Source organism: Phycodurus eques, chromosome 9, assembly GCF_024500275.1.
Source record: "Phycodurus eques isolate BA_2022a chromosome 9, UOR_Pequ_1.1, whole genome shotgun sequence".
In the NCBI taxonomy this organism is placed as follows: domain Eukaryota; kingdom Metazoa; phylum Chordata; class Actinopteri; order Syngnathiformes; family Syngnathidae; genus Phycodurus; species Phycodurus eques.
Genome location: NC_084533.1, coordinates 25,277,552 through 25,292,167, shown reverse-complemented (window position 1 = coordinate 25,292,167; position 14,616 = coordinate 25,277,552). Strand labels below are relative to the sequence as shown.

General features: G+C 40.0%; 1 protein-coding gene across 3 annotated transcripts in view; it reads left to right on the top strand.

Moving 5' to 3' along the window:
- Window positions 1–1,146: 1,146 nt before the first annotated feature.
- ldb2a (LIM domain binding 2a) overlaps window positions 1,147–14,616 on the top strand; it is an 88,473-nt gene continuing 75,003 nt past the window's right edge. Inside the window, exon 1 of one of the 3 annotated variants that reach the window (XM_061685831.1) lies at window positions 1,147–1,301. In XM_061685831.1, coding sequence (XP_061541815.1) covers window positions 1,233–1,301 — 69 coding nt within the window. In that variant the 5' untranslated portion in view covers window positions 1,147–1,232. The remainder of the gene's footprint in view (window positions 1,302–14,616) is intronic. The other 2 variants (XM_061685829.1, XM_061685830.1) reach the window with 2 other exon arrangements.

Here is a 14,616-nt window from a genome sequence, read left to right as displayed (position 1 = left end):
TACCGTGTCATCAAGAAAAAAAATGTTCCCTACTGGTTTATGCATAACGTTAGGGCAAAGTGAATCTGTGACATGGTTGAAGTTTGACATCTGTGCGGTTTGTCGATTGGATCCAAAAGTCAATAAATGGCTAATAAGGCTTGCAAAATGGCCGGATTGGAAATCGCCGACGTAGTTATGTCAGTTACACTTTTTGGTTGGTAGGCAGTTATGTGCAAGTGAACGGGAGCGGCAGACGAGACTAACATTAAAATATCCCCCCCTTTTTTATTTTTTTATTTTATTTTTTTTAACCCACATCCCCTTTCAATTCCCATTCTCTATTAGTGGGGAAATAATCCCACAAACGTTTGGTGAATTCTGATTCACAGTGATAGTAAAACCCCACTTCGAGGGACCCAAATGCAATGTCACTACGAACGCTTGGCCGCCGCAAGCCACAAGACAGCGGATATTGCCAAGAACCGGTCAGAGAAAAGCTGTTTTCCACATTTAAATGAAGAATCACAGCAATGCAATCACTACGGCGCGTATTTACGTATCAAATATTCATGAGAAATTCTCAATTGCAAGGCGTAAAAGACCACCTAGAATAGCTTGAAAAAGGGACATTCTGGGCATTTTCAACTGAAATTATCGTGCAAACCTGATACATTTTTTGATGCAATGAGACCTTTAAAAAAACAGTCATAATAATACAAAATATAACTTTATTTTTGGAACGTTACTATTACATTTTTGCAACTACTTCTTGCTATTTGCGGTTGGACCCAATCCCTATACCTCCAAATAGAGCAGATCCACTGTACTGCATCTTTTTCTCCAAAAATTCATCATATGACTTGCATATGATACATTTTCTTTAAAAAAATGCAATTTACTGATTTTATATATATATATATATATATATATATATATTCCTTGTAACATTGCAAGTTTTCTTCTCGATAAAAATAGATTTCAATTTCCTGATGTTTTTTTTTTCTTTCTTTTCAGCGCTAGCTTAATACTCTTTTGCCGTGTCTAAGAAAGAACTAGAGCGCCACCATCTGGATCTGCTGAGCCACTGCTCTTGCTCCTAATGCCTGGTCGCACCGTCCAGACAGTAGTCAAGTCCGACGTACAAATACATGTTGTGCACGGCACACTACTGCCGTGTTGTTCCAAAATGTTGTCTGTACTCTTGTTGGTATTTATTTTTTATTTTTTTTGCCCTCCGTCTCAGCAGAAACATGCAACAACCTGAGCCTCGGAGTCAGTGTGGGCGGAAACTGCAGCGGGCAGTAGTCAGTCAAATCCAGGTCAGTGGTGGGGGGGGTCTCATGTGGAGGGGTTGGCTGTCGGCAATGTAACAATAGGCGAGACCAACTATGTGACCAAATGGAGACTTTCCATAGCGTCGACAGGATCTGACCAAGTTAATCCTCTTGAGAGCGGCGTGGTCGCCTCTTAGGACGGATTACGCACGCACACGTGCGCGCGCGCACACCTCTCCTCTGCTGCACATCTGTCTGGCTCCTGTCAATCAATCTGTCTGTCTGCCATACAGTGGGCATTTAAAAATAAAAATGAGGCCCTCAAACCGTAGAAGAGACAATGGGGTTCCCTGACTGAGACTCTGGTCGCTGTGGAAACCGTCTCCCCAAACATCACCTCTTCCATACTCCCACGACACCGAGCGTCGTCCAGACACACGGGCCGCCCACACACAAACGTGTTCCTCATTTACATCCCGGGTCACAAAAAGGGTGTGCCTGTGCCGGTTCCATATAGATTTTTTCAGCTGATTTTACACAATTAAAACATTGTCGCCGGCGCTTTAAAAACATGGCCGCCGACGTGGATTTTCGTATTTTAATAGTGGACATCTGTGTGTTCGTATGTGGCATTTAGATATAAACTGGAGTTTCACTCATTTTGTGTACGTGGGTTATATTTTGTTTCGTTTCCTTAGATTGAAAATGGAAGTCATTTTAAAAATCACCGTAATACACTAACTTTTTTACTTCTAACAGTATGACTTTATTGTTGTAAGATTCTGACTTTTGTCTTGGTAAAATTCATCTTTGTTCTGGTTATATTCTGACTTTTTTAAAATTAAAAAATATGACTTTATACTCGCAACATTAAAAAAAAAATTCCTATTGTGAAATTTATTACAACTTTTTTTCCCTGACACCATAACCACCTTTTTTTAAGAATACAAATACTCAAAAATAGGACCAAACCTGTAAAATTGGGACTTTTTTTCCCCTGTAAAAAAAAGCACAACTTAATTCTAGTAAGATTAAACCTTACAGTACATAGACTAAAAAATACAACATTATACTGGCAAAAATGACTACTTTAATTGTTGTTGTTCAATTGTTAAAGTTGTGAATTTTCGTCTTCCCACAAAATCAACAGGATATTGAAATATTTGTCCTTGTAAAAACTTGAATCCTGCAAATTGCAACTAAAAAGAAATACAAATTTGTTCCTCGTAGCATTCAAACATTTTCTATAAACAACGATAACGTTATTGTTGTGTGATTTAAACTATGAACTGTGAACAAGTGCGTGAGAAAATAGTCGAACAGTTTTAGGACAATGTTCCTCAACGTACAATTGCAAGGAATTTAGGGATTTCATCTTCTGCGGTCCATAATATCATCAAAAGGTTCAGAGAATCTGGAGAAATCATTGCATGGAAGCGGCAAAGCCGAAAACCAACATTGAATGCCCGTGACCTTCGATCCCTCAGGCGGATCTGCATCAAAAACCGACGACAATGTGTAAAGGATATCACCACGTGGGCTCAGGAACACTTCAGAAAACCAATGTCAGTAAATACAGTTCGGCGCGACATCCGTAAGTGCAACTTGAAACGATGCAAAGCAAAAGCCATTTATCAGCAACACCCAGAAACGCCGCCGGCTTCTCTGGGCCCGAGCTCATCTAAGATGGACTGACGCAAAGTGGAAAAGTGTTCTGTGGTCCGACGAGTCCAGAGTTCAAATTGTTTTTGGAAATTGTGAGCGTCGTGTCCTCCGGGCCAAAGAGGAAAAGAACCATCCGGACTGTTATGGACGCAAAGTTCAAAAGCCAGCATCTGTGATGGTATGGGGCTGTGTTAGTGCCAATGGCATGGGTAACTTAAGGCACCATTAATGCTGAAAGGTACATATAGGTTTTAGAGAAACATATGCTGCCATCCAAGCAACGTCTTTTTCATGGACGCCCCTGCTTATTTCAGCAAGACAATGCCAAACCACATTCTGCACGTGTTACAACAGCGTGGCTTCGTAGTAAAAGAGTGCGGGTACTAGACTGGCCTGCCTCCAGTCCAGACCTGTCTCCCATTGAAAACGTGTGGCGCATTATGAAGCGTGAAATACGACAACGGAGACCCCGGACTGTTGAACGGCTGAAGCTGTACATCGAGCAAGAATGGGAACGAATTCCACCTCCAAAGCTTCAACAATTCGTGTCCTCAGTTCCCAAATGTTTATTGAATGTTGTTAAAAGAAAAGATGATTTAACACAATGGTAAACGTGACCCTGTCTCAGCTTTTTTGGAACGTGTTGCAGCCATAAAATTCCAAGTTAATGATTATTGGCTAAAAACAATCAAGTTTATCAGTTTGAACATTAAATAGCTTGTCTTTGTAGTGTATTCAATGAAATATAGGTCGAACATGATTTGCAAACCATTGTATTCTGTTTTTATTTATGTTTAACACACCATCCTAACTTCATTGGAATTGGGGTTGTAAAAGAAAATATAACATTATTCTTGTAAGATTAAAACATTTTCTTTTAAGATTGAGAACTGTGCTTCTGAACCCTTTCCACAAAATTGACGTAATGTAGCTTTTTATCTTGTAACATTACGACTAAAATCTTTAGTCGTAATGTTAAAAAAAATTCTTTGAAAATAAAATTTTGTTCCTGTAACATTGCAACTTTTTTGATGAACAAATAGAACTTAATTTTCATAATATAAAAAAAAAAAAAAGAAAACAGGGCAGCATGGGCAGCACCGACTGGTTAGCGCATCTGCCTCACAGTTCTGAGGACTGGGGTTCAAGTCCCGGCCCGCCTGTGTGGAGTTTGCATGTTCTCCCCGTGCCTGCGTGGGTTTTCTCCGGGCACTCCGGTTTCCTCCCACCTCCCAAAAACATGAGTGGAAGGTTAATTGAAGACTCTAAATTACCCGTAGGTGTAAACTTGAGTGCAAATGGTTGTTTGTTTCTATGTGCCCTGCGATTGGCTGGCGACCAGTTCAGGGTGGACACCGCCTCTCGCCCGAAGATAGCCTGGATAGGCTCCAGCACGTCCGCGACCCCAGTGAGGATAAGCGGTATAGAAACAGGATGGATGGATGGCTGGATTAAAAAAAAAAAAAAAGAATTCATACTGATAAAAATGTTTTTGTCAGACTTATGACTTAATTCTTGTAAAATTAATACTTTTTGAAACTTTATACTCAGTAGAATGCATTTACAAACAAATCTCTGAACTCACTTTACAGGGTCTTTAATGAATCTGAAAAATACTGTATGAGTTTCATTTTTTTTTTTCATTGAACTGCTGAAATAAATGAACTTTTCTACCGTCTCCTATTTTACCGAGGGACACCTGTACATAACATTACGACGAAATGCAAGTGATATGGGGATGTAGCTGGTGGTCTTCCATTTTACTTTGGATTATCACTCCAACGCGGTATCATGAAATGATCGTTTGGAAAAGGATCGTAATTGTACCGTGAGTTCCTCTGTCATGCGGTTGCATCTAAAGTTCATCCTCGTGTGTGCTAAAACACGACGCACGTGTGCTTCCCGATCACACGTTTGATTCAGAGCTAGTTTTTCCTCCTGCGTTCCTGACGGGAGAATATCTGTGAATCGCTTTTGTCCTTGATTAGCCATGTTAATTTATGCAAGCCGCCACCCGACTAATACAATTTCGGAATATATAAGTGTGCCTCGCGCTGCGGTAATGAGATATGCCAATAATAGTATGTAAATGTGCTAAATTATTGAATAGGCATGACTGAGGATTTCTTATTAGTTTGCATATTTATTTCCCCTCCTCTCTCCTCCCTAAAAAAAAAAAAAAAAGATTTTCATTTTTCAGTGCACCTCAATCCAATAAGTCAATCTAATCAAACACAGAATCAATAATTCAGATGTTGATGAGCTTGCGCTGGCCTGACCTCCAAATGTTAAGTTTTAGGGGGGATTTGGGGGCGCAAAATTTGGCCAGCGGTCATCTTTGCCCGCCATACCTTATTAATAAACTCATGACTGATCTGAAATCAATACAGTTTAGCAGACACTCACCAGCAATTAGTGCTAAGTGCACATTTTAATGACTCAGCACACTCGTCGCTCCCCTCGTGTGGGATTCTGTCAATATTTATTTAAAAATGAAAATTACAAATAAATAATAAATACCTAAAAATCCCTAATATAGAAAAATCGAAAATAAATAAAGTGACCTGGTGTGGGATTTTTTTTTTTTTTTTAAATAGTCAATACAGGATGTAATAGAATAATACAATACTAATAAATATGTACCAAATAATGACTACAATAAAAAAATATACATGCACCAAAAATATCTTACGGATACATTTTAAAAATATGACTGGTGAAGAATTTTTGTACCCCAAAAAATCTATGTAAAAAAATTTCCCAAAATAAAATTACGTACAAAATGAACACAATACAAAATTGTAATTACAATAAATAATAGATACCTGAAAACAACTAAAATAAAAATATATTTCCAAAACAAAAAAATTATAAACTATTACATAATATGATATTATTATTAAATACATTTCAATCATAAATACATACAATTATTTCAAATATCTACTACATATAAAATTATTTTGTCAAATTATAGCGTATAATGAATAAAAAACATACCTAGTAGTCACAAAGACATACTGTAAATAAATGATAAATATTACTAAATAAATTACCATAATAAATAAATACATACAGTTATTTCAAAATATCATTTTACATATGAAATAAATGTGATAAAAAGTAAATAAACAAAAACTAACAAATGTAGTGAATGTAAATAGATAATGATGAATACATGAATGTTTAAATGTATAAAGTGTATGAAATTAGCCTGTTGCAGTAAATGCCTTCTTCTTCACCTCTCTCCTTGCCCTTCGTCTTCGCACTCTCTCCATTCGCGCTGCCTCATTTGCAATGATTATGTTATCAGGGCAGCCAGGCAAAAGGGTGGAGCAGCCATAATTTCCAGTGCGGGATTAGGCAGAAATAACGAGGTCACCAAGTTACAGTTGCCATGGAGACGACACATCCAAGAACGCAGGATGCGGTTGCTAAAAAAGAAGAAGAAGAAGAAGAAGAAAGACGAAACAAGAAGGCGCAGGGTTCTTTTTTTTTCAACTTTTTTTTTCCTTCTCTCGCGCTGTCTCGGGAGAACTTTTTTTTTTTGGAATATATATATATATATATATACCCCCTTTTGTTTCTCCAGCATATTCACAATGATACATTCAGTGAATCTGCACGTCTCCTGCTCATATTTGTGTGTACTTTTGACTGCAGCTGCTGCCTCAGAGGCGCGCAATCCAGGCCGCAGGTTAAGGCCCAGCGTGACGGCTAACTATTGGCCCACATCAATGACAAAATAATGCCACTGCTTCAGACACAACGTTTCGGGAATCCTCTGCGAATTCCCATGATGCACCTGGCAGCTGGGAAGAGGCGTTGCCGATCATCGGCAGCTCTATTGATGCTCTTTGGGATGATGGCAACTATCCATCCATCCATCCGTTTTCTGAGCCGCTTCTCCTCACTAGGGTCGCGGGGGTGCTGGAGCCTATCCCAGCTGTCATGGGGCAGGAGGCGGGGTACACCCTTAACTGGTTGCCAGCCAATCGCAGGGCACATACAAACAAACAACCATCCGTACTCACATTCACTTCTACGGGTAATTTAGAGTCTCCAATGAATGCATGTTTTTGGGATGTGGGCGGAAACCGGAGTGCCCGGAGAAAACCCACGCAGGCACGGGGAGAACATGCAAACTCCACACAGGCGGGGCCGGGGATTGAACCCGGGTCCTCAGAACTGTGAGGCTGACGCTCTAACCAGTCGGCCACCGTGCCGCCTGATGGCAACTATGCTCACTAAATATTATTGTTATATTATTGTGACATCAATTTAAAAAAAAGTCCCATCTTGCAGCGCTAGCATACAAAGAAAAGGCAAAGAAAAGGAACGTTAGCGTGTTGAAACTGGTGAAATTTTTAAGAACATGTTGACTGGGTTCTGGTAACGTATGATGTTAACATGAAAGCTAAAAAAAAAATAAAAATAGGGAAAATATGGAAAAATGACTAGTATTGCAATATTATCTTATTTTATGTGACAAAAAAAGCAATGGCAATTTTGAAAAATGCAGAACTCTTGCAGTATTAGCATTAATAAAAGTGACAAAAAAATAAGGTGAACTTTGACATTTTTTTTATCTGGCACCATTAAAAGTGCCCACCCATCCCTCCCCAAAAAAGAACAAAATGTAAATGTGGAAATAATTGCATATCACAAGTGACAGGAAAGACAAATGTTGAAAAAGCCTGATCCCGGGATGTTAATGTATGAAACATGTCAAAAAGTTAGAAAAATGTTGGAAAATGCCCTATTTGTGCACTGCTATCATGCCAAAAGAGTAAAAATGTGTTAAAATTGTACATGAACTCCTAAAATGGCGGCATCCATCTTCTGTACCGCTTTATCCTCATTAGGGTCGCGGGCGTGCTAGACCCTGTCCCAGCCATCTTCGGGCGAGAGGCGGGCACACCCTGAACCGGTCGCCAGCCAATCGCAAGGCACATAGAAACAAACAACCATTCGCACTCACATTCACACCAATGTTGTTGTTGATGCTCGCAGGTTGATGAAGCCAACAGAAGCACATCATCTGCAAAAAAACCCAAAAAAAACCAGAGATGCAATACTGAGGTCACCGCAGCGGACCCCCTCAAATTCTGTCCATAAAGGTAATGAAGAGAATCGGTGACACAAGGTAGCCTTGGCGGACTGCAAACCTCTCTAGAAACGAATCCGACTTTAGGGGAAAGTGCCATATGTCGTACAGTTCTTTCGGTCTTTGCTGTTTAAAGAAGCTCAAAATGACTTCAGCTATGAAAGTAGCTTCCTTGAGCTAGCTGCAGCACCTTTAAATATGATGACTTGAATTAGCATGATTTTTGGGTTGTGTGTGTGCGCGAGTAGCGCTGGAACATTCATTGTGCTTCTGGATTATTCCAGTTGCCTCACATCAGGTAGCTCAGAGAGATCGGCTGTGTGTACGTGTGTGTGTGTGTGTGTGTGTGTGTGTGTGTGTGCGAGACTGCTGCCATGCCTACAAGATGGGGGATGGTGGTAGCAGCTCAGCCATCTTTTTTTTTTCTTTTCTTTCTTTCTCTTCCTGAACATCAAGTTTGGTCTCGCACAACGGTCTTCGACATGTCATTGTACAAATCTAGATGAGGGGAAAAAAAAAAAAACAAAAAAAAAAACAAGGAAAACTTTGACAAATGACCTATTTGGCAATGTTGGCATATCAATAGTGGGGGGAAATAAGGAATGTGTTACAAAATGGTAAACGGTGTACGGAACGCACTTTATATAACGTTTTATCCACACAAATCATGTTTCCTGGAGCCCTTTACAAATGCTCACACATTCACTCATTTGCACACACATTTATACAACAATGTAGGGTGCAGTGTCTTGCCCAAGGACACTTCGACAGCGGACAGTCGGAGCCGGGATTCGAGCTGCCCGCATTTCAGTCACTAGACAACCAAGCCACAGCCATCAAAATGCAATCCATTGCAATGTTAACATATAACATAAAAGTGCCAAAAACTTAAATATTTGAAAAATGCCGTGTCTTGCAGTGTTTGCATATCAAAAGTGAGTAAAATATAAGGAAAATGTCTTAATGTTGAGAAATGCCATACATTTGCGATGTTAACACGTTCAAGGTGCAAACAAAATTAAGAAACATGACGGGAAAACGCCGCGTCTTGCCTGTGTCAGCTTATTAAAAGTGCTATATAAACGAAGAAGCTGTTTACAAATTTCCTGTCTTGAAATGTTAGCATATTAAAATTCACCAAAACAATTAAAGAAAATGTTTAACATGTTTTATCTTGCTATTTTACCATGTTAAAAGTGACCGGAAATTATGGAAACAGTTAAAAAAAAAAAAAATGTTAGCATTTTTAGAATGACCAAAATGAAAAAAAATATATATATTTTTAAATGCCATGTCTTACAATTTTACCTGTTAAAGTGACCTGGCATTATAGAAAAAGTTAAAAACAATGCATATTAGCATACTAAAAATGACCCAAGTTAAGAAAAAAATGTGCCATTTTTCAACATTATCATATTAAAAATGCCCACAATTTGAAGAAACATGTTGAAATATTTCATGTCCTGCAATTTTAGCATATTAAAAGTGTCCAGAAATGATGGAAAATGTTGAAAAATGCCCCATCTTGGAATGTTAGCATATTAAAAGTGTCAGAAATTCAAACAAAAGTTCAAAAATGCCATATTTTGCAATGTCATTTTAAAATGGGAAAGATATGCCTGCACATGCAGTAGTTTTGATGCCATATACAGTCAATCTTTTTTTTTTTCTTTTTTTTTTTCTTTTTTTACCTACTTACCCTTTTCCAGTGAAGTTGGAACTTTGTGTAAAACATAAACTCAAAAAGAATACAATGATTTGCAAATCCTTTTCGACCTGCATTCAATTGAGTACACTACAAAGACAAGCTGTTTCATGTTTGAACTGAAGAAAATTATTGTTTTTTTTCTTTGCAAATATTCACTCAATTTGAATTAGATGACCACGCTTGAAATGTTAGCATATTAAAAGTAACAAAATGCACCATATCTGGCAGTTTGCATGTTAAAAGTGACAAGAAATCAAGGAGAATGCTAAAAATGCCATATCTTGCAATGTTACCCCATTAAAGGTCATTCAAATGAATAAAAATGTTACAAATGGTCTATCATGCAATGTTAATGTGTTTAAGGGTAAAGATATTTTGGAATATTTGGGAACGGTTCCCTACCTTGAGGTGTTAGCATATTTAAAGTGCAAAAATATAAGTCATGTGTTGATTAATGACATCTCTTGCAATGTTCGCATATTGAAAGTGACAAAACAGTTAAAGCAATGTTGAAAAATGTCCTCTCTTATTATGTTAGCATATTAAAAGTGACTCTTTCAAAAATGTTTGTGTCCTAAGATGTCAAGATATCAAAATTGACCAACAATGCTACAAATGATCTAGCTTGCAATGTTAGCATATTAAACGTGTCAAAGCAAAATAAGCAACATGTTGAAAAATGATCTTTATTAAAATTTTTGCATGTTCAATGTGCCCAAAATGATGGATAATCTTGCTATATTATTGTATTGAACATGGCCAAAAAAAACAAGAAACGTCCAAAAAATGCCATATGTTGTAATGTTAGCATATTTACCGTGACAAAGGATGACCTGTGTTCTCATTTGAAGGTATCTGTTCAGTTTGTTTAATTAAGACTACGTGTGGGGTGGGGGGCGGGGGGAGATTGCTCTCATGATGGCGCTTCTGACTTCGCGCACTCGCAGCGTTGTCAACAACCTCTATTTGACCTCTGTCCATCTGCCAAAAGTTGTCGACGACGCTTGGCCAAGCGGCATTAGCTTTACTCGACTGGGGAACTCGTTTTCACCCGAACATCTGCAGCAGTGGGGTGAAGGGGAAAGGAGGATGACGGGGGAGATGGTGGGAGAGGGGCGGCCGGTGGTGAAGTCTGCAGGCACGTAGCAGAATCTGGCGACGACTTTTAGAAAAGGATAAATCCCAAACGCAGCTAAAGTGCGCCAGGCCAGGACTTTTTTTTACATCACCGTAAGAAGGACGCGCGCTCTCAATCGGGAATAGGTTGGCTTAAAGCTAACAAACAATGCAAAACGCTGCAGAGAAACTAACTGTGTCACACACAGACGGTAGAGCAACACGGAGACAGACTATATGATAATACTCACAAGTATATTTTCTTTATGCTCTGCAAAAAAAAAAAAACGACAAATTTTACTGCAGCTTACTGAGTCACTTGGTTGTGATCGTCTCCATGTATATTAGCATGTCTGTACGATGCTGCTCCCAAGTGGCACAGACGTGCACAGCAGTGATGCACAAATTACGTTCTATTTAATAATGTAATTATTATATATATTTTGGTAAAGTGCAATATTACAGACTGCTATTTTCCTGTGAAATTTCCCAATAATAGCGTTTCCATATGAGTGTTTTAAGTTACGAGCATGGTCACAGATCGACTTGTATCTCAAAGCACCGCTGTATATTATAAGTGACAAAAATAAGAAACGTTAGAAAATGTGTATTAAAAGTGACAAAAATGAAGGAAAATTTTTACAAAATTGCCTAATGTTGGAAATGTTAGCATAGAAATAGTGACCCAAAAATAGGACAATAGATTTTCAGGATTCTCCTATTTTGCTTCGTTAGCATATTTCCTGATGTGGTGGGGGTGCGTAATGGGGGGCTCGGGGGTGCATATGAAGTGCTAAAAATAAGGAACATGTTGCCACTATAGAAATGTTTGCATTTTGAAAGTGACAACAAATAAAGGAAAATGTTGAAAATTGAAAATTCTTAAATTGTTCACATTCTAAAAGTGACAAGGAGCATGTTTAAGGAGCATGTTTAAAAAAACAAATTCAGTGTTGCAAGATGTTAGCAAATGCACAGCGACCGAAAAAATAGGGCAATTTTTTTTTGGGGGGGGGGGGTGTTTCAATTCATTATGTGTCACTTTGAACATGCTAACATTCCCAGAGAGGTTATTTTTATTTTTCAACAGTTTCCTCATTTAAAAAAAAATAAAAAATAAAATGCAAGCATGCAACATTAGCATAATAAGTGACAAAAATGAGGATGCGATGCTAGCATAGTAAAAAAGCCCCCCAAAATTAAGGAACCTGTTTTAAAATTTTAGCATATTAAAAGAGCCAAAACGCACCCAAGCGTGCTGACCCGTAAATATCCAGCCAGCCATTTTCTACGAGTACATCCTGGACTGGTTTCCTGTCAATCACACAACACAGATGGAAAATCTTTAGTTAACGTTATAAGAATATAAATATATATTACTGTTTTGAAACTTTTTTACACTGTTATGTTCTAATAGATATTCCAACCCACGTCTCCCGGCATACGAGCTAACCACTAGTGTTAACCATGACCTGTGACCTTAAAACCAGGGTACGTACATACTGAACGGTGATTTCGTTAGCATGATCATTTCCGTGTTTTGAAACTTCCTACCGATAGATGGCACTGTGATTTTAAGGAAGAACAGGGTGACTTTCTTGGAGTTGAGGCACAAAACGTTGCGGGGCAACTCATTAGTGGGCCCACGCTAACGCGCACCTAACGTGTTGTGCGACGGCCATAGGTGAGCGAGACGTGCCCTTAAACGCACCCTCGGGTGAGGTTGGGGCGCGTATGTTTTTCACATGTTCGCTTTCCTGCCGCACCAGGGTAATCTTCCGTTGCCTCGGCGGACCACGGCATCCTGTATGAGCCAATTCCCGGGAGACGTGCCCCCCCCCCCCCCCCCCCCCCAACGCCACCACCACAACTCCGCGGCCCTCCGCTCTCCAATCGCGCCCCCCCATCTCTCGCTCTCTCTCTCTCTCTCTCTCTTTCTCTACATGTCCTCCAGACAGCCGAGCCCTGCACAGGCTCGCTTATTAACTGACCTGGGGGGTGGCGATGGGGGGCTGGTGGAGGGAGGGATGGAGTGAGTGGTGGGGGGGAGGAGGAGGAGGAGGATAGGGAGAGGGGGGGGCGAGATGGAGAAGGGAGGAAGAGGAGGGGGGAGGTTGTTGAGCCCAGGGAGGGAGGAGGAGGAAACGGTGGGTGGGGGGGGGAATTATGAGCTTGTGTGTGTGTGCGTGTTTGTGTGTGTATGCGTTTGTGTGTCTGTGTGTGTGTGCGCGCGCACCAGTCTGAGTGTGATCAAGGGTGATGGGTTGCACGAATGTGTGAGTGCGCGCGTGTGTTTCTGTGGGTGCGTGTGAGTTTGTGCGCATGATTTTGTGTGTGTGTGCGTGTGTGTGTGTGTGTGTGTGTGTGCGTCAAAGTCAGAACTGGTAGAAAATATTAACCCTTTGCTCACTGCACTGCTGTGTACAGTGTGTAGTCAAAACTATGTAAACTGTGCGCGTCTGTGTATTGTTTGTGTCTGGTTCTGTATGTTTCACTATTTGTGTGTGTGTGTACGTGTATGCATAGCCTTGCTGTCTAATGTGGGTCCATGTGTTGTCATGCTTGTTTGGAAGTGCGTTTTCCATATATGTGTATGCACGTGTGGTCGTGTGCGTTTTCTCAATGCATGTCTGTATACACGTGCATTTGTGTACTCGTGTTTGTTTGTGTGTTTCTTAATGCATACTTCTCCGCGGTTTCATGCTGCTTTCAGGCTGTGAGTGTGGTTTTTTTTTTCAGGCATGGCTGTGTGTGCATATAATAAATGTAAATATAAGTATATACTGTATATATATATATATATATATATATATATATGTATCTGTATGTATCACATATATGTTTGTGTGTATTTTTCTGTTTCATGTGTGCACGTGTGTGTTCATGCTTCTTTGTGATTGTGTTCCCTTCTGTTTGTGTGTGTGCTTCTATGCATACTGTATGTCTGTTGCACATTCGTGTGCATGGGGGCGTGCGTGCGTGTGTGTTACCGCAAGAACTGCAAGAAAATATGAACCCTTTCCTCACCAAACTGCTTGGTTGTGTGTCTGCATGCGTTACTGTTTGTGTTTTTGTGACGAGAGTGAATGCGTTGGTGTTTGTCTGTGTACAGAATGAATCATTTGTGTAGTTCTGCAGTTGAGTTCAAAAACCTACGTGGCGTCGGTGGATGGAACGAGACGTGATGTCCCAGATGTGCTCACTTGGATTCAGATCTGGGGAATGGGAAGGCCAGTCCATAAGATCGTGGGGAGGGGGTTATCTTGTGTGGGTTGTAGACACTGCCTCATAATACCGCAAAGTGGTGAGAGTACGGGCAAAGGACGAGGGCGGGGGAAAGGTCTGCAAAAGCATTCCCTTACAGAGTTGTCTCGCTAATTGCCTCTCATTTCCACCTGTTGTCTGTCCCAGTTGAAATTCATTCACAATCAGTCTTGCTTCCGAACTGAACAGGCTCACGACTCGGAATTACATTGTGTTGTTGTTGTTGTATGTGTGTATTACTCTAGGGCGGGGTACCTTGAGTGGCCTGACTTACGAGTTTTTCGAGATAGAAGCTGCCACTCAGCCGATTCTTTTGGTTTGTTTGTTTTTGTCTTGAGTTGTGAGCAAACGTTTGGTAAGAGTGAGCAATTCTTCCAAAAAAAAAAGGCCAAGTTGAAGTTTACTGTCAAACTGAACAAAACAAAGAGAATTACGTGTTATGCAGCCAAACAAAGCACATGATTTTGTCTTTTGGTAGTGCACCATGGGAAACGCCATAG